This window comes from Spea bombifrons, chromosome 8 (assembly GCF_027358695.1).
Source record: "Spea bombifrons isolate aSpeBom1 chromosome 8, aSpeBom1.2.pri, whole genome shotgun sequence".
Taxonomy (NCBI): domain Eukaryota; kingdom Metazoa; phylum Chordata; class Amphibia; order Anura; family Pelobatidae; genus Spea; species Spea bombifrons.
Genome location: NC_071094.1, coordinates 19405926 through 19432076, shown reverse-complemented (window position 1 = coordinate 19432076; position 26151 = coordinate 19405926). Strand labels below are relative to the sequence as shown.

The following is a 26151-nucleotide window of genomic DNA, read 5'->3' as shown; positions in this document are numbered from 1 at the left end:
GCTTTCATAGCACACCATAATATAGCATCTGACACGTCCTTAGTATCATTTTCACTCAAAAAATTTTGCATTCGTTGTAGAACGAAATGTGTATTATAATTATAGTGTAGAGAGGAGAAAAAAAAAAAAGAAGTGAAGTGTAGATTATGAATTATCATTAGTGTATATCTGTAATTAGTGAAGGAAATCTGTGTATTCCTTATAAAGCTAAGTGTATAAAATTAAGATTGTGATGTGAAGAAAACAAAAATTATATATACCGTATTTGCTCGATTATAAGACGAGGTTTTTTTCAGAGCAAATGCCCTGAAAAATACCCGTCTTATAATCGAGGTCGTCTTCTAATTAGACCTCAAAAAAATGTCTGCTTGGGCCATGCTGCTTACCGGTGCTTTGGTCCCGAGCAGCGTCTCTTCTATTAGCAGCAGGAAGCTAGCAGAGTGTCACATAATTCTGCCTCCCCCTCCTTCCTCTGGGGGCGGGGCCAGAGAAGTTGCTCGCACAGCCGGGCCCCTGCAGAAGTCTGTGAGTGGGAGATCTGCAGTTCAGGTAAGGGGGTGGGGGGTTTGAGCGTGTGTGTGTGTGTATGTGTGATTAATGGAATGAATGAGTATTTAAATGTTTGTGAATGAGTGTGTGTGTGATAGCATGCATGTGTAAGGGGGGGGGTGGTAGCATGGCATAGGGAGGCTGTACTCAAACTCCTATCATCCCCAGGTTCCAGCATGTACTGGCTGCCTTGGCTTGATAGGAGTTTGATTGCTGTTAGCAGTTATATATATATATACCTCCAGAAATGCCTTTTAACCCCCTATATGCCACTCTGGCATATAGGGGGTTAAAAGGCATATCATGGGGCAGAGTGGCATATAGAGGGTTAAAAGGCACATCATGGGGCAGAGTGGCAACCTTGGGGGCAGATGTGCATAACTGGGGAGGGGCAGGTTGGCAAATAAAAGGAAATAAAAATATATATTTTTCTCAATCATAGCTTTTATTAACCCCTTCAATCCCAGGGGTTTTTGGTACCTCAAAGCCCAGAGCAATTTTGCCATTTTTGGGGTATGTCGGTTTAGCAATGATTCTCTTTTCCTGTGAATAGTGTACCCATGTAAACTATATATTGTTTTTTCAAGGAGAGATAGAGCTTTCGTTTGATACCATAGTTGGATGATTAGCTGAAAATTTAGAATGAGAAATTTAGTAAAAACTAGCGAAGATTAGAAAAATAAACTATTTTTTTTTTTACATTTTCCCTCTGAATCCTCACAAAATTAGGTAAAGTGATGGAAAATCCCCTCCAAGTTTATCAGTTCAGGTGTCCTGATTTCAGAAATACCTAATTTATATAGATTTTCAAGACTTTCCCAGCACCAGGGAGCATACTATAAGGTGTACAATTTTGTATAATTTTTATGCCTATGGCTTAACGGGTTTGGGGGTTGTGAACGGGGGCAGGAGGGTTATACTGGCTAGATGTTATGCTAGGGCAATGGGAAGTAAGGTTTTTTTAAGAATTTTTTTTATTATCTTTTTTATATATTTTTTTTAAATATTTTTTTTATTTTAATTTTTTTTACATTTTTTGTATTTTTTATATTTTTTTTTTTACACATTAATGGTTAGAGGTCCTCCTAGGGACCTCCTGAACATACCAGTGATGTCACAGTGACATCACAGCTCACATTATAATTTTTTTTAGTATTATTTATATTATTATTTTAATGATTTATTTAATATTATTTTTTAAATGCCTAACGTTTTTTTTTTCTGCTTTTCTCTTACAGGACGGGAGGGGGAGTGAGAGAGATGGTTTCTCACTCCCCTCCCCGCGATCCCCCTGCACCGATCACACTGTGATCTCTATGCAGGTCCTCACAGACCTGCATAGAGATCGCAGCGTCTCTGTGCCTCATCGGAGGGCAGGATATCGATATCCTGTCCTCCGATGACCTTCCGGGTTACGTCAGCAGTGGCGTAACCCGGAAGGGAATGCCCGATCGCGCGTTTGCAACTGCGCGATCGCGCGATCGGGCAGTTTACCGGTAACAGCTTACCGGCTTTCATGCCGGAAGCTGTTACGGGCGATCGGACAGCAGAAAGCCGGCAAAGCCGGCTTCTGCTGTCAGTGGGGAGTCCAGGCTGTCAAACGACAGCCTGGTCTCCCGTGCAGCGGCAGGGATGTGTCCCTGACGCTGCACGAAGGGCTGGACGTACCGGGACGTCCATAGGGGTTTCTTTGTGGGCGTTTTTTGGACGTCCCGGTACGTCTATAGGGGATTGAAGGGGTTAAATATGAAAAAATTGTTTACATGAATTAATATTTACTAGTAAAACTTTTTTTCCTATAGGGTAGTCTTATATTCAGGCTTTTTGTTTTTTTCCTAAATTAATATTTAGATTTTGGGGGGTCGTCTTATAATCAGGGTCGTCTTATAATCGAGCAAATACGGTATATATAAATGAAGAAAACATAAATTTAAATCTGTGATTCATCAATATTATGAGAATCAATATATTATTAATAGACTAGATGTGTTGAATTGTGTTTGTGAATAATAAATTGTGTAAATTGTGAACTCTCAGTAAAGACTGAAGTTTAAAATTGTGTTCTCAAAAAGCTGAATGTAAATTCTAATGAATAAATAATTAAGTGAGTGAACTAAGATTAAAGAATTAAACAGTAAAGATTAAATTAATAAATTATTGTTAATAAATATAATCTATATATTCCTAATAGATTAGATATGTAAAGGGTAAAAAAAAAGGGGGGAAAAAAAAAAAGGAAAAAAGAAAAAAACGTCTTAAACATTTTTCCATTCAGTTATTGTCATCTGCAGGTCCTTGGGGTCTGAGAAACCGACTGAACTGGTTTCAGACCCGGTTGGGGTCTGGCCCCAGTTCAGTCCTCTATTTAAAGGGGAGGTATGTAACAGAATGACCTGTCATACAGGGCCCCCAAGGTACTCAGTGATGGCTCCAGCCTAGCTGTCAAACAAAGATAGCACAGGTAGGAACTCCATTGTTTAACTAATCAGATTGCTGCCAGGGGAATTAAAGGTTGGGTTGTATACATGTATCTGTTTATCTACGTTAATGCCATTCTGTGGATATATGAAGCTATGTTTTAGAACAATAAAATGTTCATTCTTGCTGTACTCAATTGAAGGTAGTTGTGTCTACTTATTGGGTACACATGGCAGTGTTCCAAGGTGTGCATGCTGACTGGTGCTGGAAGTGATTTCGGGGACAACGGGAGGATACATCTGGGTGATCTCTGGGAGTACTCTCTTGGTGAACCCATTACAAGCAGCTTCACTCAAACTGCTATCGCTGCTCACCAAATATTATGGTTTGTACCAGAGGATTCAATCAAATAATGGTGCACATTTTACTGTAAAAGTTGTGAGACAATGGGTGAAGGAAAGGGATGTATGCTGGGTGGTCCATATTCCCTATGAACCTCGAGCAGGGGGACTTACAGAGTGAATGAATGGTTTGCTGAAAGGACAAATGCGCAAATTGACAGTGACACATTCTTTGCAGGGCCGGGGATTCCATGTTAGATCAGACAGTTATGTTGTTGAATAACGAGTGATCCTGGAACACACACCTTTACAGAGAATGATATGGTCACAAACTTTTTCCAACTTATTTAGGCTCAGCACTTATATTGTGGACTAGAAAAGTTGTTATGATGAGGTGGATGAATGCCCAGTCCCCTGTTGAAATGCTGCACTGTTATTATTATTATTATCTTTTATTTAAATAGTGCCAACAATTTACGCAGCGCTTAATACAATACATATATTCAAGGGGTATGACAAGATGAGAATTGACAAACTAAGACAAACTGATACATTAGGCGGGGTGACAAACATAAGGCACAGAGAAAAGGTGAGAGGTAGTGTGGTGGTTGTATCAATGACAAGAAGGTTCTAGCAGCTAAGATGGTATGCTTCTCTGAATAAGTGAGTTTTGAGATGTTTCTTGAATGTTGGGAGGGTGAATGCTGAAGGTTCATTGGAAGTAGATTCCAGAGATATGGAGCAGCCCGAGTGAAATCTTGTAGATGGGAAAAGGAAGAGGTCTTAAGTAACGAGGAGAGCCTTAGGCCATTAGACAGAACACTTCATATTTCATGAACTACATGCATTTGCAACCCTTGCAAATTGATTAATTTGAAGCTGTGCTGGAACATGGGACTACGTCGTCATGTCCAGTTATCGTGTGCAGTGTATTCTTGATCATGGGCATTGGCTAAGGCTGGCGGGAACTTTCCTGCGTTGCTCAAGTAATCCAAAGCTCTTTTCTTGTCTTTGATGTAATAAAATTGCATTTTTCCTTTAACCCCAGGCTGTTTTTTTTTTCTACCCTTCATGACTGTTTTAACACTTTTGAGGTGCCCGTGTTTAGTTGTAATTTTCTTCTCTCCCATTTAGTGTACCAAACCAAATCGTTTATTTCAAAACAAGTGGGGCTTTCTTCAGATATCATATGATCTAATTTCCTATAAAAAAACTAATAAAGTATGGTGAATTTTTTTTAAAAAACACGTTTTTCTCAATTTTATTTGAAAAATCATGTACTCATCTATAAAAGGTAAAGAAAAAACTACTAAGTAGATTCTACTATTTGCCCTGAGTTTAGAAATACTAAATGTTTTTTGGAAGTTATAGGGCAATAAGTACAAATAGTGTTTTGCGATTTCAAAATATTTTTTTCCAAATCTGGTCATTCTGCCCCCTTGTGCCATTTAGGACATCTTTGAATATGGTCAATGCAATTTAACCCATCAAACCATACATTTTTAAAAACTAAAACTAAAGGTATTTAAAATGCTGGTATTTTAACTCTTTACATGCACTAATTCCACCACCTGCCTTTGTCAAAGTTTGTGGTAGTAATTTTTATGTGTTTTTTTTTTCACACACATTGTATTTTAGGTATGAATTTACAGCCCTTAGTTAATGTTGGGATATGAACATGTTTGCTGAAGCAAGGTATTTAACATCAACTTACAAAACCACTTTTCACTTTAATGATTTGGAACCCTATTATGACTGTCTAATACACCGTATACATACTGTATTTTATTTACACCATGTAACTTACAAACACACAGGCTTCTGTTTCTGTGTACATTAGTGCTACTTTTAGGGTGTTAGAACAATTTGACACATTCATTCCCAAAAACAATTCTACGCTCATAGAAAACAGGAATAGCAATGGAAAAAAATAAGACAGGGGATTCGTGTCCAATACAAGGACTGTCCCTCCTAAAAAGGTAAGATTGGAACGTAAGCGTTGTCCGAATAGTATTGTCATCATTACGACTTTCAGTAATAGTTTTTGCATAAAGCGCTCATTTTATATGAAGAATATATACGTTATAAACAGCTAATTGCGTTGTATAAGGCATAAAACGTAAGCAACTGAATCTCATAACTACGTTCACTCTTCGGAATGCTTAACCCACAGCCTCTTATAACGCCTCCTATTAATGTTTGCTACTTCCGTATTCTGCTGTGGGTTGTCAGATGTTATACTGCGTAATGTGTATGCTGTTTCATGATTCGATTTTTTTTCTGCTCATTAACTAGAAGTGTGTCTCACGTTGAGTAAATTTTATTGCATGCTATAACTTAACAAAAACACGCTCAGGGTAAACTTCATTCTGAGTGTGAGTTAGATAGTTCTTCCCAAGCAGAATTTACATGTTGTGTCAATACATTTGGTGCAACTTAATTATTACCCTTTATTTTGCGCTCGTTTGTAAAATGATTTACCGCCGTATCCTCGTACTCGCATTACGCGGAGTGTGTGGGTTTGTGCTTTTCCTGATTCGCTGCTTCTCAATCTTCTCTCCCGGTTGCCGTAAACCTGATCCACCGATTGACCCATTGCTTTTAACTTCGGCAACTGAATTGGCACGGCGAATTCGGCACGGACAGGTGAGACAAAATGTATACTTATAACCAATGCACGTTAGTTTGGTAACAATGCATTTAATAGAGCGGTTTAGTCAGAGTCGTGGTTTATTTGGGCGTATTCACACTGTGGGGACTGCCAGTGATGCATGCTGTCTAATCTGTTTTGAAGAAAGTGGTTTGATTGTTTGTTCACTGCCTAACATCAACAAAGATCACACAAATTCCACGAATAAGCAATAGGAATGAAATAAACACATGAAACCTTTAATGGGGAGGGACAACGCTGTCATCCTGATGAGGAGACCAGGCAAAACAAGCAGCCCATTACTAAACCTTTCAAACATGATTAATTGTGGTGTTCCACTTGGCCAAATGTTAATTACACTCTCTATAAAGTAAAGCAGGTACACTGTAGATTTGTTATATATACCGGTATATTTCATTTTGTGCTGCACTTAGTTACAATAGTGGTAAATGCAGCACAAAACGTGGGGAAAAGTCTGGAAAGGGTAGCGGCTAGTTCCTACCCAGTAGAAGGATTCTGGTGATGTCAGCAGACCATGTGACTGGTCACATGGTACAAAGAACTACAGGAAGAAGAAGCAGCAGCAGCGCGGGGCGTGCCAATGGGCTGTGCTGGGCTGCTGATTCTTTTTCAATTAATAACGTGAGATGTGAGGATGAAGTTTTAATAGAACTACTGAAAATACAGAATATTATGGAGGCAGAAGGAAACTTGAATCTGTGAAATAATTCACAGTGAGTCTCTCTTTCTCTGTCTCTGTGCCAGTGATTCTCTCTCTCTCTGTGCCAGTGATTGTGTCTCTGTCTCTCTGTGCTAGTGAGTGTCTATGCCTCTCTCTGTAGTGATGTCCGGATCATGAACGAATCGTTCATTTGATCCGGTTCTTTTTAGTGATCCGGATGAGTCGGTTCACTAGACTGAACGATTCGTTTGTAGCGGTTCAGTCTGTGAATCATCATGCAGCTGTAACCTGATCCTAGAGCTGTGAGTCATCTGCAGAGCACTCTGGGGTCAGGTTACAGCTCATTAATTCTCATAGGAACGATGACTCATAGAGTCAGAGAGTCGTTCAAAGAGTCGAATGATCCGAAGAGTCGAATGAACCGAAGAGTCGAATGAACCGAAGAGTCGAATGAACCGAAGAGTCGAATGAACCGAAGAGTCGAATGAACCGAAGAGTCGAATGATTCGAATCTTACAGGGATCCGGATCTTACAAGGATCCGAATCTTACAGAGATTCGAATCATTCAGAGAATATTACTGATACCATACTTTTATAAATAAATACATTAATAATGTTCACACTGCCCCCAGGATTTAGATTCCCCTGAGTTTGCCCCCCTTTACCTATAACTGCACCTACAGTTAACTTTATTAAATTAATTAAATTAACCCTCAGTCATCAGCATAAAATTAACCCTTATAGCCCATCAACCATAACTGCCCCTGAAATTAACCGTAAAGATCCCATTAACCATAACGGCCCCTGAAATTAACCCTAAAGACCCCATTAACCATAACGGCCCCTGAAATTAACCCTAAATACTCCATTAACCATAACTACCCCTAAATTAATTGCATGTACTCCAGATAAATTACCTAATAAATTGGTATGGTTGATGGGGTCTTTAGTGTTAATTTGGGGGCAGTTATGCTTAATGGGGTGTTTAAGGATAATTTAGGGGCAGTTATGCTTAATGGGGTCTTTAGTGTTAATTTGGGGGCAGTTATGCTTAATGGGGTGTTTAGGGTTAATTTGGGGGCAGTTATGCTTAATGGGGTGTTTAGGGTTAATTTGGGGGCAGTTATGCTTAACGGGGTGTTTAGGGTTAATTTAGGGGCAGTTATGCTTAATGGGGTGTTTAGGGTTAATTTGGGGCAGTTATGCTTAATGGGGTGTTAAGGGTTAATTTTAGGGGCAGTCATGGTTGATGGTGTGTTAAGGGTTAATTTTAGGGCAGTCATGGTTGATGGGGTGTTTAGGGTTAATTTAATGGTGAGGATTAATTTAATAAAGTTAGCTTAAGGTGCAGTTGCAGGTAAAGGGGAATGTAAATCCTGGGGGCAGTGATTATTAATATATTTATTTATAACAGTATGGTGACATTCTCTTAATGATTAGAATGCCAATGAAGGCAGAGAGTCGTTCAAAGATCCGGATCTTACAATGATCCGGATCTTACAATGATCCGGATCTTACAATGATCCGGATCTTACAGTGATCCGGATCACTGTAAGATTCGGATCCCTGTAAGATCCGAATCTTTGAACGACTCTCTGCCTTCATTGACATCACTGGAGGCAGGGGGGGAGGATTCATAATAAAAGGGGCGGGGCCAATCGTTAGTGTGCCTGCACGGAGTTACTGGAAAACAGTAACTCCGTGCAGACACACTGAGTGATCCGAAGATCCGGATCATGAATCGGATCATTTCAGTGAACGAATCGAAATGATCCGATTCACTTTAATGATCCGAACTTCCCATCACTATCTCTCTGTGCCAGTGAGTGTCTCTGTCTCTCTCTGTGCCAGTGAGTGTCTCTGTCTCTCTCTGTGCCAGTGAGTGTCTCTCTCTGTGCCAGTGAGTGTCTCTGTCTCTGTGCCAGTGAGTGTCTCTGTCTCTCTCTGTGCCAGTGAGTGTGTGTCTCTCTCTCTCTCTCAGTGCCAGTGAGCGTGTCTCTCTCTCTGTGCCAGTGTCTCTCTCTCTCTCTCGGTGCCAGTGTCTCTTTCTCTCTGTGCCAGTGAGTGTGTGTCTCTCGATGCCAGTGAGTGTGTGTCTCTCTATGCCAGTGAGTATGTGTGTCCCTCTCTCTCTGTGCCAGTGTGTGTATCTCTCTCTCTGTCAGTGTGTCTCTCTCTCTGTGTCAGTCTGTGTGTGTCTCTCTCTCTGTCTGTGTCAGTCTGTGTGTGTGTCTCTCTCTGTCTGTGCCAGTGAGTGTGTGTGTCTCTCTCTCTCGATGCCAGTGAGTATGTGTGTCTCTCTCTCTGTGTGCCAGTGAGTGGTGTCTCTCTCTCTGTGTCAGTGAGTGTGTGTGTGTCTCTCTCTCTCTCTCTGTGTCAGTGTGTGTCTCTCTCTGTGTCAGTGTGTGTGTCTCTCTCTGTGTCAGTGTGTGTCTCTCTCTGTGTCAGTCTGTGTGTCTCTCTCTCTCTGTCAGTCTGTGTATCTCTCTCTCTGTGTCAGTCTGTGTGTCTCTGTGCCAGTGAGTGTGTGTCTCTCTCTGTGCCAGTGAGTGTGTGTGTCTCTGTGCCAGTGAGTGTGTCTCTCTCTCTGTGCCAGTGAGTGTCTCTCTGTCGCTCTCTGTGCCAGTGAGTGTGTGTCTCTCTGTGCCAGAGAGAGACACACACACACACTCACTGGCACAGAGAGACACACACACTCACTGGCACAGAGAGACACACACACTCACTAGCACAGAGAGACACACACTGGCACAGAGAGCGACACACTCACTGGCACAGAGAGACACACTCACTGGCACAGAGAGAGACACACTCACTGGCAGAGAGAGACACACACTCACTGGCACAGACAGAGAGAGAGACACACGCTCACTGGCACAGACAGAGAGAGAGACACACGCTCATTGGCACAGAGAGAGAGAGACACGCTCACTGGCACAGACAGAGAGAGAGAGACACACGCTCACTGGCACAGAGAGAGAGAGAGACACACGCTCACTGGCACAGACAGAGAGAGAGAGACACACACTCACTGGCACAGAGAGAGAGCGCGCGCGCACGCCTCGAGAGGGAGATTTTTTAGTGAATAGGTTCATTTGTTATAGACTAAATGCCATGTCTGTAATTGAGACCTTCACAATGTATATGAGAATGTGATAAAATAAAGCAACAGCTGTATATGTTTCAAAATAATAGTAATAATAATATATGTTCACGAATAATTAAATGAACATAACTAGATGTTTATACTGTTTTCTTCTTCTACAGTCTATCTCAACCACTCACAAAACATTAACTTTTTAGTGACATGGGTAGATTAATAGATTACGTCCTCATGGTGGGGGCTTGAAAGTTAGGGGAGGTGGGGGTTAATTTAGGGGCAGTTATGGTTAATGGGGTGTTTAGGGTTAATTTAGGGGCAGTTATGGTTAATGGGGTGTTTAGGGGCAGCTATGGTTAATGGGGTGTTTAGGGTCAATTTAGGGGCAGCTATGGTTAATGGGGTGTTTAGGGTTAATTTAGGGGCAGTTATGGTTAATAGGGTGTTTAGGGTTAATTTAGGGGCAGCTATTGTTAATGGGGTGTTTGGGGTTAATTTGAGGCAGTTGTGGTTAATGGGGTGTTTAGGGTTAATTTAGGGGCTGTTGTGGTTGATGGTGTCTTTAGGGTTAATTTAGGGGTAGTTATGGTTAATGGGGTGTTTAGGGTTAATTTAATGATGAGGACTGAGGGTTAATTTAATTAATTTAATAACGTTAACTTAAGGTGCAGTTAGAGGTAAAGGGGGGGCAGACTAAGGGGAATCTAAATCCTGGGGGCAGTGAAGATTAACCCAGTACTTATTTATAAAAGTATGGTGTCAGTGTGCTGTGAACAGGTCTGTGACTCTGAGGGGACTATGAGATATCTGGGGGGTATAAGGCATATCTGGGGAGGATGGAGTGACATATCTGGGGGTATAAGGCATATACGGTATATAAGGCATATGTAGGGAGGGCAGCGTGGCATGTCTGGGAGGCAGTGTAGCATGTCTGGGGAGGATGGAGTGGTGTATCAGGGGGTATAAGGCGTATTAGGCACAGTGGCATATGTGGGGGTAGAGTGGAGTGGCGTATGTGGGAGGCAGCGTGGCATATGTGGGAGGCAGCGTGGAGTGGCATATGTGGGAGGCAGCGTGGCATATGTGGGAGGCAGCACGGCATGTCGGGGAGGCAGCGTGACAAGCTTGGGCTCAAATGTGCATAAATTGGGGGGGCTGGTTGAGAAATAAAAACAAGAAATGCATTTTCAAAGTTGTTTTATTCTGCTGTTTGTTTTTTACATCCTACGTTACTTTAATAAATGATTTTAAATAAATTAAAAATTTATATTTTTTTGTCAGATTAATCAATTAATCGAAAAAATAATCGGTCAACTAATCGATTATGAAAATAATCGTTTGTTGCAGCCCTACTTTAGACTGTGCCATTGTATTTTCTATTGGCTATAACTGTACGTCCAAAGGGGCCTCTTGCCTTACTTTTCTCAAAGACAAAAGAAAAGGGATGAAGGCAGGACACGACTTCCTTCCTGTAAATGTACCAAAAACTCTACTGGCATATACACACAATAATCAGAACTGCACAGCTCCATCTACAGCTCAAGTGCTATTCATACATATTAAAGTACATGCTGTTGTATTTCCCTACATCACGGTCGTCAGAGTACGTCCATATAGTCACAAAGGGGTTAAGGAAGTAAATTTTTCATTTATTTAAAATAATTTAATAAAGTAAAGTAGGATGTTAAAAACAAACAGTAGAATAAAAAAAACTTTGATAAAAATGCATTTCTTGTTTTTATTTCCCAACCTGCCGCCCCCCCGTTATGCACATTTGAGCCCAAATTTGGATTTAATAACAGGTTGAACCTCCTTGGGCAGCAATAACCTCAAACAAACACTTATAATACCAGCATACTAAATGTAAAAAACATCAGTTGTGAAACAGCAATGCACACCTTATAATATGTGCCCCATAACTATTTGAAATGTATGGAAACTCTATATAACTGAGGCATTTCCAAAATCAGGAAACCTGAATTGTTCTGTCACTGTAACTAATTTAGTGAGGATTTACATAAGAAAATGTTTTTTATTCTATTTTTCTCTAGTTTACGCATAGTAAATGTTAGACTAAAAAATTAACTATGGTATCAAAAGAAAGTTCGCGCAGACCTTCATCGGCTGCCACACTACACGCCAAGGAATCTGAAGCACGGGGAGAAGTCTAGGGATGCACTGGTAAATTGTGGGAGGGTAAGAGTGGCATATAGGTGGGGGTATAAGGGCTTTCTGGAGGCAGAGTGGCATATAGGGGGTTAAAAAAGAATATCAAGGAGGCAGAGTAGCATATAGGGGATTAAAGGGAATATCAATGAGGCAGACTGGCATATAGGGGTTGAAAGGAATATCAGGGAAGCAGAGCGGCACATATGGGGTTAAAAGGAATATCAGGAAGGAAGAGTAGTATATAGGGGTACAAGGCATATCTGGGGGGGCAGAGTGGCAAATAGGGGGTCAAGAGGCATTAATGGCGGCAGAGTGGCATATCAGGGAGGCAGAGTGCCATATAGGGGTATAAGGCATTGCTAGGGGCAGAGTGGCATATAAGGTGGTATAAGGCATAACTGTGGAGCAGGTTTTTCTCAATCATAGTTTTTATGAAAAAATAGTTTACATGTGAATTAATATTTACTAGTAAAACGTTTCTCATAGGGTAGTCTTATATTCAGGCTTTTTTTCCTAAATTAATAAAAAAATTTTGGGGGGGTCTTATAATCATCTTATTATACGTATATGTCGTATTTGCCCGAATATAGGCCGCACTTTTTTCCTCCATTTTAAGTTTAAAGTGGGGGTGCGGCCTATGTTCGGGGTTTAGCGCAGGGATGCGCAATTCGTATCGCCGCGCAGGTGTGTTTTTTTTTCTTTTCTTTCATTTAGCCCTGTTGCGGGTAAGCAGCAGGGTTAGGATCCAGATTCCCCGCATCGTTGCAGGAGACCTGGATCCTACTATCCGGCAGCCGGTGGACGTCTGCGCGCATCGCTGCAGCCAGAAGCCATAGACACCAGGGAGTCTGGGGGTGCATTGGTAAGTTGGGGGGGCATATCTAGGGAGCAAAGTAGCATTTCAGGGGGGCATAAAGCATATCTGGGGGCAGATTGGCATTTCTAGGGGGCATAAAGCATATCTGGAGGGCAGAGGGGCATATCAGGGGAGCAGAGGGGAATATCTATAAGTAAGGTGCATTATGAATTAAGAGGGGACCTTAAAATGGCTATTGGTTTTCCAATTTGTATATAACCTATGCTGACTAACTGCATGATAGATACCAAAAATGTTAAAATACATGTATTAGGCTTGGTTTCCATTGGGTTTTTTTTTGCTAAAAACGCCTATAAAAACGCCAATAGCGCCACCTGGCGTTTTTTTGTGAAAAACGCCTGCAGCCAGATGTTAGCTGTAATTCAATAGGAAATCGCAAAATGCCATTTCCACTTGGCGTTTTTCTGTTAGGCTTTTTTCAGTCCTCTTTGGCGTTTTTCTGCTTTTTTGGGCTCTGTGGCAGTTTTTCAAAACTGCAGCATGTTGACACTCTGGCGTTTTTTGCAAGAAATCTTGGCTTTTTTTCTCCAATAGAAGTCTATGGGAGAGAAAAAACGCCATGAAAAAGCCATGTGGGTTTATTGCCTTGGCGTTTTTTATGGCGTTTTTTCCACAGTTACAATGCAGAGGATGGACCCAGTATCTGTGTGTCCTACGAGAAATAGTCTGAAAACAAACAGTTTCACACAAAACAAAGTCCTGGACTGGTTCATATTGAATTTTACACCATTTGGAACAAACATGCCATTACAAACAAACATACGCGACCGGATCCTGCGTGCCAAAAGCAACAGCAAACAATTTGCACCATCATTTGGGGCCAATCTTCCCAGAGGAGCAGACATTCGAAATAAAGCATGCCTTACAAACCACAGAAAAGAGACAAAAGGGTCTACCAAGTAAATGACATCAGGAGAGGGCAGATACTTGCCATTTATCCTAATCCCTTTTAGCTGGGTGAAACTTCTAACTTGTAAAGGCTGGAAAAACTGCCTAAGGTCAAAAAAAGCAATTTCCACAGAAAGGCTAAAACGCCAGAAAAAACTGCAGAAAAAACGCCAAAACGCAGGTAAATGCAGTGGCAGTTTTCTTGGCAGTTTTCCTGGCGTTTTTCATCAAGAAAAAAACGCCGGACAAAAACCCAAGTGGAAACCTAGCCTAAGGCTAAAAAAACGCCGGACAAAAACCCAAGTGGAAACCTAGCCTAAGGCTAAAAAAACGCCGGACAAAAACCCAAGTGGAAACCTAGCCTAAGGCTAGGTTTCCACTTGGGTTTTTGTCCGGCGTTTTTTTCTTGATGAAAAACGCCAGGAAAACTGCCAAGAAAACTGCCACTGCATTTACCTGCGTTTTGGCGTTTTTTCTGCAGTTTTTTCTGGCGTTTTAGCCTTTCTGTGGAAATTGCTTTTTTTGACCTTAGGCAGTTTTTCCAGCCTTTACAAGTTAGAAGTTTCACCCAGCTAAAAGGGATTAGGATAAATGGCAAGTATCTGCCCTCTCCTGATGTCATTTACTTGGTAGACCCTTTTGTCTCTTTTCTGTGGTTTGTAAGGCATGCTTTATTTCGAATGTCTGCTCCTCTGGGAAGATTGGCCCCAAATGATGGTGCAAATTGTTTGCTGTTGCTTTTGGCACGCAGGATCCGGTCGCGTATGTTTGTTTGTAATGGCATGTTTGTTCCAAATGGTGTAAAATGCAATATGAACCAGTCCAGGACTTTGTTTTGTGTGAAACTGTTTGTTTTCAGCCTATTTCTCGTAGGACACACAGATACTGGGTCCATCCTCTGCATTGTAACTGTGGAAAAAACGCCATAAAAAACGCCAAGGCAATAAACCCACATGGCTTTTTCATGACGTTTTTTCTCTCCCATAGACTTCTATTGGAGAAAAAAAGCCAAGATTTCTTGCAAAAAACGCCAGAGTGTCAACATGCTGCAGTTTTTAAAAACTGCCACAGAGCCCAAAAAAGCAGAAAAACGCCAAAGAGGACTGAAAAAACGCCAAACAGAAAAACGCCAAGTGGAAATGGCATTTTGCGATTTCCTATTGAATTACAGCTAACATCTGGCTGCAGGCGTTTTTCACAAAAAAACGCCAGGTGGCGCTATTGGCGTTTTTATAGGCGTTTTTAGCAAAAAAAAACCCAATGGAAACCAAGCCTTACTGTGTATTATATAAAATACTGGTTTACCATTCCACTAATCTGTATTTTTTGTTTAAACATAAATCTTTCTTTCAAATAGCACCAAACTTTTAGGGTGCGGCCTATAATCATGTGCGGCCTATAATCTAGCCAATCTATATAATACAAAACGTTTTTTATGAGCAAGTCCTACAATTAGTGCTATATCTTAACAAAAAGTTTAAATATTGGCATTTTAAATGCCCATGGCGTGCCTAGTTTACAAAAAAAAATATGATTTGATAGGGTTAATCAAATTGGCCGGCTTCAAATATGTCCCAAATATGGGACATGGGCACAGGCTGACCAGATGTCCAAATGGCAAAAAATGCACACCTCACAAAGGTGGCTTTTTATCTCCTAAATAACCCACATGCATGTGGGGTATCACTGTGCTCAGGAGATGTTGCTGAACACATATTGGGGTGTTGTTTGACAGTGACACATACCAGGAGCAGTAAATTCACATCTGAAATACAATGTCTGTGTGGGAAAAAAAATACTACCATAAAGTTAGACAAAGGCTGATTCAGTGCATGGAAAGGCTTAAAATACCAGCATTTGAAATACCCTGGGGTAATTTGATTAGGTAAATTGCATTGGTTGGCTCAGGACAAATAGTAAAATCTATTTAGCAGGTTTTTTCATTAGTTTTTGCAGATGAGTAAAAAGATTTTTCAAATAAAAGTGAGAAAAAGTCCTTAGATGATATGATAGATATGATAAGAAAATGGTATCTAAAGAAAGCCCTGCCTGTCCTGAAAAAAACAAAACAATATATAATGTGTCTGGGTGCACACAATGAGAGAGAAGAAAATTACAGCTAAACAGCAACACTGAAAATTGTTAAGAGCCTTTGTCTCAAAGTGTACTAAGAAAAAGAGTCTTGTCATTAAGGGGTTAAACATGGAAAGGAAGTTATATTTCGCTACAATATTACTATACACAACAGTGTGCATCAAGTCACCCATATAAATTGTTTTTTAAGCATAAAGACATAGAATATGTGAACCCGCCTAGGCGTGGCCCTGGCCTTTGTGATAGGACGGCCACCTGGCGCCCCTGCTGCTATGGCGATCTGTGCGGCCGCACAGCTCGCACACCCCAAACACCAGCCCTGAACGTCGGCAACCTGGCCTCGTGCCAAAACTGAAGACTTTGCTTGCCTGTTGTAGCACCTGTGCCATAGGTTCGCCATTGCTGGTCTAAGGTACTGCTTAGGGTCTCTGGAGGAAACCACAATTACCTGTGGACATCCTATACTACAAATACATGCTTTGTTTATATACTCTCATCTTCACCTCACCAATCAAATCTGTCTCATTAACTTTGAATTTCAATTCTCTGTTCTGTTTGCCAGCATTAATCTCATCTTCCAACTGCATGAAATTCCCACACATGTACACCAAGAATAGGAAGGTTAGGTAGAATGGATGAACGTAGGTCTCTTTTCAACCTTATGAACTATGTAAGGTCTGAACAGACTCCTGCATGCTGTGTTTACCAAGCCAATGGGGTAGTTCCACTGACATCGGGGGCATTCCTGCAGATGTCAGTGGGCGTTCCCCCTTACATCATGGGAAACACCACCATTTAAAGGGAAAATGGTGGGGGGTGGCGTGTCATGACCCCACGACCCGGAGGATTCGGGTGTTGACCTGAGGAGTTCCCATGAATGAAGATGTGTTCAGCTAAACACATCTTCTGCACTTTGATTAGCTGGGGGGGATGGACAAAGGTATATGTGGGGACTAAACACAAATTTAAAGGGGTAGGCAGCTATAATATTAAATGTATATTATGGCCGGATTGTCTCTTTAAGCCTAGCTCCAGAGGCCTTAGAGGTCATAGCTCCCCAGACTTAATATACCTAAAAATATGTAATACCTCCCAAGTGGATAACCCATTCAATCCACCTAAGATTATGGAAAACAAGAGAAATACCGTATTGGCTCGGATATAGGCCGCACCCGAATATAGGCCGCACCCTAAAAGTTTGGTGCTTTTTTTAAAGAAAAAGTTTTTTTAATAGATATGCTGCCACTCTGCCCCCCCAGATATGCTGCCACTCTGTCCCCCCCGAGATATGCTGCCACTCTGCCCCCCAAGATATGCTGCCACACTGCCCCCCCCGAGATATGCTGCCACTGTCCTAACCCACCCAAGATATGCTGCCACTGTCCTCCTCCCCCCTCCCCGAGATATTCTGTCACTGTCCCCCCTCCGAGATATGCTGCCACTGGAACCCCCCCTGAGATATGCTGCCACTGTCCTCCTCCCCCCTCCCCGAGATATGCTGCCACTGTCCCCCCCCGAGATATGATGCCACTATGTGTCCCCCCCCCAAGATATGCTGCCACTGCCCCCCCCGACTTACCAGAGCAGACTCCCGGGTGTCTTGCGGGGCCGGCGGGGGACATCTACGCAATACAACTTCCAGTGCCAGCACTCAGCGGATGTGCCGGCACCGAAAGTTGTATACGCGTATTGCGTAGATGTCCCCCGCCGGCCCCACAAGACACCCGGGAGTCTGCTCTGGTAAGTCTTGGGGGCAGAGGTAAAACGCTGGGACGAACGTCCGCACGACGTTTGCCGGGACTCCCCTTGTGGGAATTCCCGGCAAGGGAGATTGTTAAAGCGCATCGCTGCAGCCGGTGAACGTCTGCGCGATGCGCTTAGACAATCTCCCGTGCCGGCACTCCCCCCTTGGAAAGTGCTGGCAGTTGAGGCTGTCTGAGCACATCCGAGAGTAGGATACGGGTCCCCTGCACCGCTGCGGGGGATCTGTATCCTAACCCTGCTGCCTGCCCGGCGCCCGGAACTGCATGTCCCGGCAGGGGCGTACCTAGAGTATTTGGCACCTGGGGCGGATCCTGTATGTGGCACCCCCCCCACACACACACACTTTAAAACTGCATAGCTTCTTCCGTTATATACCAGCACAGACACTGAAGGTGGTACAGCATTACTGTTATCATTATATACTGAGGCAGACATTGATGGTGGTACAGCATAACACTTATCACTATATACATATATATATATATGATTGTTAACAGCAATCACATTCCTATCATGCCCAGGCATACCCAGATTCCAGGATGTACTTGCAGACTTGGCATGATAGGAGTATGATTGCCCTATCTACCTCGTCTCACTCCCTATCTACCCCCTATGCCCCGTCTCACTCCCTCTCCCTATCTACCCCTCCTAACTATCTACCCTCTCCCTCTTTGAAGTTCACTTACCTTTCAAGAGTCCTGCGGTGGGGGTGCAAGGCCTCTGTCTCCCAGCTCTGCCACTGTATGGAACAGTATAGAGTGATGGGAGTTATGATGTACTTTAGAGCATAATTATATAATGAAAAATACATTGGAAATGGTACATCATAACACCCATCACTTCCACACATATACCAATCCACACACATATACCAATCCACACACACATACCAATCCACACACACATACCAATCCACACACACATACCAATCCACACATATACCAATCCACACACATATACCAATCCACACATATACCAATCCACACATATACCAATCCACACATATACCCTAATCCACACACACATACTAATCCACACACATATACACCAATCCACACATACACCAATCCACACATATACCAATCCACACATATACCAATCCACACATATACCAATCCACACATACACCAATCCACACATATACCAATCCACACAAATATACCAATCCACACATATACCAATCCACACATATACCAATCCACACACATGCCAATCCACACATATACCAATCCACACACATACACCAATCCACACATATACCAATCCACACACATATACTAATCCACACATACACCAATCCACACATATACTAATCCACACATACACCAATCCACATATACACCAATCCACACACATAGCAATCCACACACATAGCAATCCACACATACACTAATCCACACATACCAATCCACACATATACCAATCCACACATATACCAATCCACACACATACCATTCCACACACATACCAATCCACACACATACCAATCCACACACATACCAATTCACACACATATACCAATCCACACACATACCAATCCACACACACACACCAATCCACACACATATACCAATCCACACACATACGCCAATCCACACACATACGCCAATCCACACACATACGCCAATCCACACACATACCAATCCACACACATATATCAATCCACACACATATACCAATCCACACACATATACCAATCCACACACACCAATCCACACACACCAATCCACACACATACCAATCCACACATATACCAATCCACACACATATACCAATCCACACACACCAATCCACACACACCAATCCACTCACACTGTCACTCTCACTCTATGCTTTCCTACCTTTCCTCTTTTCTTCTTTCAGCTTCTTTGCCTCCTCTTCGCTCCTCTTCTTCAGTTCTTCTGTCTTCTCTGTCTTCTTCCGGTTGAGAGGGCACTGACGGCTGTGGGCGCGGCTTCGGTGTTGTGCGCCGGGATCTGACAACAGACCCCGGCGCACAGCAGCTGTTGCCGCGTGGATCGCAAGGGAGCGATATCGGAGGTCCTTAACAGACCTCCGGCTCCCTTGAGTGATTTTAAGATGGGTTCAAGGGAGAAAATCACTCAAGGGATACCGCTCCCTTGCGAACCTGCTCCTCCAGCGGCGGACATTACTGTCTGTATCTGGAAGGGGTGCCGGGTGCCGGCAAGTTGGCACCCCCCTGATGAGCGGCACCCGGTGCGGACCGCCCCCCCCCCGCCCCCCGCTAGGTACGCTACTGTGTCCCGGGCGTCGGGCGCTAGACCCCGAATATAGGCCGCACCCCCACTTTAAAGACTTAAAGTGGGGGAAAAAAGCGTAGATGTCCCCTGCCGGCCCCACAAGACACCCGGGAGTCTGCTCTGGTAAGTCTTGGGGGCAGAGGTAAAACGCTGGGACGAACGTCCGCACGACGTTTGCCGGGACTCCCCTTGTGGGAATTCCCGGCAAGGGAGATTGTTAAAGCGCATCGCTGCAGCCGGTGAACGTCTGCGCGATGCGCTTAGACAATCTCCCGTGCCGGCACTAACCCCTTGGAAAGTGCTGGCAGTTGAGGCTGTCTGAGCACATCCGAGAGTAGGATACGGGTCCCCTGCACCGCTGCGGGGGATCTGTATCCTAACCCTGCTGCCTGCCCGGCGCCCGGAACTGCATGTCCCGGCAGGGGCGTACCTAGAGTATTTGGCACCTGGGGCGGATCCTGTATGTGGCACCCCCCCCACACACACACACTTTAAAACTGCATAGCTTCTTCCGTTATATACCAGCACAGACACTGAAGGTGGTACAGCATTACTGTTATCATTATATACTGAGGCAGACATTGATGGTGGTACAGCATAACACTTATCACTATATACATATATATATATATGATTGTTAACAGCAATCACATTCCTATCATGCCCAGGCATACCCAGATTCCAGGATGTACTTGCAGACTTGGCATGATAGGAGTATGATTGCCCTATCTACCTCGTCTCACTCCCTATCTACCCCCTATCCCCCGTCTCACTCCCTCTCCCTATCTACCCCTCCTAACTATCTACCCTCTCCCTCTTTGAAGTTCACTTACCTTTCAAGAGTCCTGCGGTGGGGGTGCAAGGCCTCTGTCTCCCTGCTCTGCCACTGTATGGAACAGTATAGAGTGATGGGAGTTATGATGAAAAATACATTGGAAATGGTACATCATAACACCCATCACTCACACACTTACCAATCCACACATATACCAATCCACACACATATACCAATCCACACACACATACCAATCCACACACACATACCAATCCACACACACATACCAATCCACACACACATACCAATCCACACACACATACCAATCCACACACATATACCAATCCACACATATACCAATCCACACACATATACCAATCCACACATATACCAATCCACACATATACCAATCCACACATATACCCTAATCCACACACACATACTAATCCACACACATATACACCAATCCACACATACACCAATCCACACATATACCAATCCACACATATACCAATCCACACATACACCAATCCACACATATACCAATCCACACAAATATACCAATCCACACATATACCAATCCACACATATACCAATCCACACACATGCCAATCCACACATATACCAATCCACACACATACACCAATCCACACATATACCAATCCACACACATATACTAATCCACACATACACCAATCCACACATATACTAATCCACACATACACCAATCCACATATACACCAATCCACACACATAGCAATCCACACACATAGCAATCCACACATACCAATCCACACATATACCAATCCACACATATACCAATCCACACACATACCAATCCACACACATACCATTCCACACACATACCAATCCACACACATACCAATTCACACACATATACCAATCCACACACATACCAATCCACACACACACACCAATCCACACACATATACCAATCCACACACATACGCCAATCCACACACATACGCCAATCCACACACATACGCCAATCCACACACATACCAATCCACACACATATATCAATCCACACACATATATCAATCCACACACATATACCAATCCACACACATATACCAATCCACACACACCAATCCACACACACCAATCCACACACATACCAATCCACACACATACCAATCCACACACATACCAATCCACACATATACCAATCCACACACATATACCAATCCACACACACCAATCCACTCACACTGTCACTCTCACTCTATGCTTTCCTACCTTTCCTCTTTTCTTCTTTCAGCTTCTTTGCCTCCTCTTCGCTCCTCTTCTTCAGTTCTTCTGTCTTCTCTGTCTTCTTCCGGTTGAGAGGGCACTGACGGCTGTGGGCGCGGCTTCGGTGTTGTGCGCCGGGATCTGACAACAGACCCCGGCGCACAGCAGCTGTTGCCGCGTGGATCGCAAGGGAGCGATATCGGAGGTCCTTAACAGACCTCCGGCTCCCTTGAGTGATTTTAAGATGGGTTCAAGGGAGAAAATCACTCAAGGGATACCGCTCCCTTGCGAACCTGCTCCTCCAGCGGCGGACATTACTGTCTGTATCTGGAAGGGGTGCCGGGTGCCGGCAAGTTGGCACCCCCCTGATGAGCGGCACCCGGTGCGGACCGCCCCCCCCCCCGCCCCCCGCTAGGTACGCTACTGTGTCCCGGGCGTCGGGCGCTAGACCCCGAATATAGGCCGCACCCCCACTTTAAAGACTTAAAGTGGGGGGAAAAAGTGCGGCCTATATTCGAGCCAATACGGTAATAGATAAATGGGTTTCCCTCACTTGATAGAGAACTGAGCAATAGGTCAATGAAGTCTCTGATAGCCTCTAATATTCTGAAAGTGATGCAATTCTTCTTGTTTTGTTATTCCTCTCCAGCTCCGTAGCACTGTCTTGGTTCAGTCATTTATCTTCAGAATCCAGCAGGTGAATCCAGTTCTCAATGCAATGGTCTGTGACAGGTTTGCTGAAGCCCTTAATGAGGCTCGGATTGTTGATGACCTGGTATCCTCAGGCACAATGGATAATGAAACTCTCAGAGACAAATACCCACTACTTGGTATTCCATTTACTGTTAAGGAAGCTTTTGCTTTGAAAGGTGAGCAGTATGCTAACACACATTTATATGATAATATAGTATGTTTAAAACATAACACCAAACATGCCTTCTATGTAACTAGGTATGCCACAGAGTTCTGGACTTCTGTCAAGACGTTTGGTTCGCTCTCAAACAGATGCAGCTGTTGTGTCACGACTGAAGAGAGCTGGAGCAATCCCCCTGGGTGTCACGAACTGTAGTGAGCTCTGCATGTGGTATGAGTCCAGCAACAAAGTTTATGGCAGGACCAGGAACCCATATAACCCACAGCATATAGTGGGTGGTAGCTCTGGTAAGTTAATGAAGAAGGTGGTGTAAAAAAAAACTGTGTAAAGCTGAACAAAGTAGCTGAAAAAACATGGAAAAGTAACAAATAGTAGCAAATACTGTTTTACATTGTTTATGTCAAGTATTGTATTGACACCCTTATAGTTTGGTGCTATTTTAACCCCTTCAGGACCGGGATTTTGTCTGGTTGTTTGGGGCTAAAAGGCCACATTTGGGAAGTGCACTTTTTTTCATTTTGGTTAGTTTGTTGGAACTGGATGGTTCCCCTGATGATGACATAACTTCATTACCACATTTTATAATTTTATAGTTGTTTTTTTATATATATATTATACTAATCACATTCTGTTCTCAGTTATCAGGAGGGTCTCGAGAGACCCACTTAGAAACTTGTTTATTTTTTTTAAAGGATCGGTTCCTAAACTCGGCTCCCAGGGCCCTTGATGCCGATCTCGGTGTTGCTGAATGCCTCAACATCGAGGTGTTACAGCAACACCATTTAAGTGAAGAAATTATTATTTATTGTCTTATATAGTGCCATTAAATTCCGTAGCACTGTACAAAGGGTAGACAGGACATAACATGCTTACAATCTAGAAGGAGTTAGGGTGTATTGCACAATAAGTAAAAGCACCCGTGGGAAGTGCTGGCAGGGGAGGCTGTCTCAGCGTATCGGAGAGTGGGATGCAGGTCCCCTGCAGCCCTGCAGGGGATCTGTATCCTAACCCTGCTGCCTGCCCGGCGCTGGAACTGCATGTCCCAGTGTCGGGTGATACGAATTGCCCATTCCTGCGCTAGACCCCGAATATAGGCCATACCCCCACTTTAAAGGCTTAAAGTGGGGTGGGGGGAAAGTGTGGCTAATATTTGGGCAAATACGGTAGGTAGGGAACTGCTGTGAAGGGCTTTGAAAGTAAGAGTCAGGATTTTGAAAGGAATCCTGAAGCTCACAAGCAGCCAGTGAAGAGATTGACAGAGGGGAGAGGTGTTAGTTAAGTGATGGGAGAGGGAGATAAGTCTGGCAGCAGCCTTAATGGTGGAATGTAAAGGGGTGAGACGGGCAAGAGGGAGACCAGCTAAGACAGAGTTACTAGGCTGGAGATAATGAGGGCATGGACAAAAGCCTTAGTGGCATCCTGTGTTAGGAAGGGACGGATGCGGGCAATGTTTTTGAGATAGAGATGGCAGTTTTTAGAGACAGACTGAATGTGGGGGGTGAATGAGAGGTCAGAGTCAAGGGTGACACCAAGACAGCGAGCATTAGGAGACAGGGAGATGATAGCACCATTAATATTAAGGGAAACTGATGAGGGGATCTTAGCATTGGAGGGAGGGAAGATGAGAGATTGAGATTGTTTCAGGAAACGTGCAGACATCCAGGTAGAGACAGATGCGAGACAGTTAGTTACATGAAAGAGGGAGATCGGGACAGGTGTAAAAGAGAGAACAGAAGGGGTCCTAGAACTGAGCCTTGGGGTACCCCGAGATTAGGAGGGGAAGTGTTACTGGAGACGCTGAAGGTACAATCAGAGAGGTAGGAAGTAAACCAGGAGAGAGCAATGTCATGGAGACCAAGAGGATGAAGAGTTTTATAGAGTCGAAAGCGGCAGAAAGGTCCAGTAGAATTAACATGGAGTAGTAGCCCTTGGATTTAGCAGTGAGTAGGTCATCAGTAACTTTGGTAAGGGCGGTCTCAGTAGAGTGTCAAGGAGTTGGAATAAAAAAAATTAGTTAGTTGGGTATAAACAATTATTTCAAGAAGCTTGAAGGCTAGAGGAAGTAGAGAGATGGGACGGGAAATAGACAGATCAGCCGGGTCCAAGGCTTTTTCAAGATTGAAGTAATGGCAGCATGCTTGAAGGATGTAGAGTAGGGACAAGAGTGGATGGAAGAGACTGAGTAAAATGGGAAGGGATTGGGGGAAGTGGGAATTAGAGGAAATAGTCAGACAGCACATGCTAGAAAAAATAAGGTCCAGGATTTGACCATCATCGTGATTAGGAGAGTTAATATGTTTTGTAAGATCAAAAGAGGAGGTAATAGAAAGACATTTCAAAGCCATGGGAATCAAAGAGGTGTCAACTGGGATGTTGAAGTTCCCAAAGATGACAGAAGGAACATCAGAGGAAAGAAAGAGAGGAGGCCATGAGGAGAAGTCGTCATGAAAAATGTTAGCTGGGCCAGGGTGACCGTATATAATAGCAATGCGTAGGGAAATGGGATTAAATAGCAGGATAGCATGGACTTCAAGTGAGAAGAATGAGAGTGGTGGAGCAGAGGAAATATGTTTAAAAGCACAAATAGGGGAAGTAGGAAGCCTACCCCACCACTCTTCCTGTCATCAGGTCTGGTAGTGTGAGTGAGGTGGGGGCCACCATAGGAGAGTAGAGGGGTTAAAATGGAACAAGATTATATCGAATAGAAAATAGACAAGACCATTTGGGAAATAGATCAGAAACCAAGAGACAAACTAGTAACATCTAAAGTAAGAGATTGAGATAAAAGACAGGATATATCAATAATCTTTGAATAAACAGGTGAGAAAGTTAATTACGGAACCATTGGCCAATTTTATGTAGAGATAAGAAATTGAAGAACATTTTTATACAAAAATTAGTTAAGTTATATAAAGGAATATAATCACCCACAACATTTTGTCAAACAATGTGTCTTTTATTGTGGTATGGTATCAGGCTTGTAGATTAGTAATACATTTGGAAATAAAAAGGTAACTGAATTTATGACTGCGGCCTGTAATCGGGGTTTAGCGCAGGGATGTGCAATTTGTATCGCCTGATGCCTGGGACATGCAGTTCCAGGCGCCGGGTGGGTGTTTTTTTCCTTCTTCATTTAGCCTTGCTGCAGGCAAGCAGCGCTGCAGGGAACCTGGATCCTACTCTCTGGCAGCCGGTGGACGTCTGCGCGATGCGCAAAGACAACCTCCGCTGCCAGCACTTCCGTCGGGACTTCTATGGAGGAGCACTGGCGTAACATAACCTTCAGGGGGGCAGAGTGGTATCTCTAGGGGGCATAAAGCATATCTGGGGGGCAGAGTTGTATATCTGGGGAGCAGAGGGGCATATCTATAAATTGCCTTTTGGCTTTCCATATTTCTGTTTGTATATAATCTATGCTGACTAACTGCATAATAGATACCAAAAATGTATTCCT

The 26151-nt window shown here is 43.3% G+C and overlaps 1 protein-coding gene across 2 annotated transcripts in view; it reads left to right on the top strand.

Moving 5' to 3' along the window:
• The first annotated feature begins 5620 nt into the window (after positions 1–5620).
• The window catches only part of FAAH2 (fatty acid amide hydrolase 2), a 181276-nt gene continuing 160745 nt past the window's right edge, over positions 5621–26151 (top strand). The window contains exons 1-3 of one of the 2 annotated variants that reach the window (XM_053473778.1): positions 5621–5954; positions 22473–22692; positions 22775–22984. In XM_053473778.1, the coding sequence (XP_053329753.1) occupies positions 5718–5954; positions 22473–22692; positions 22775–22984 (667 nt within the window). In that variant the 5' untranslated portion in view covers positions 5621–5717. The remainder of the gene's footprint in view (positions 5955–22472; positions 22693–22774; positions 22985–26151) is intronic. The other variant, XM_053473779.1, reaches the window with a different exon arrangement.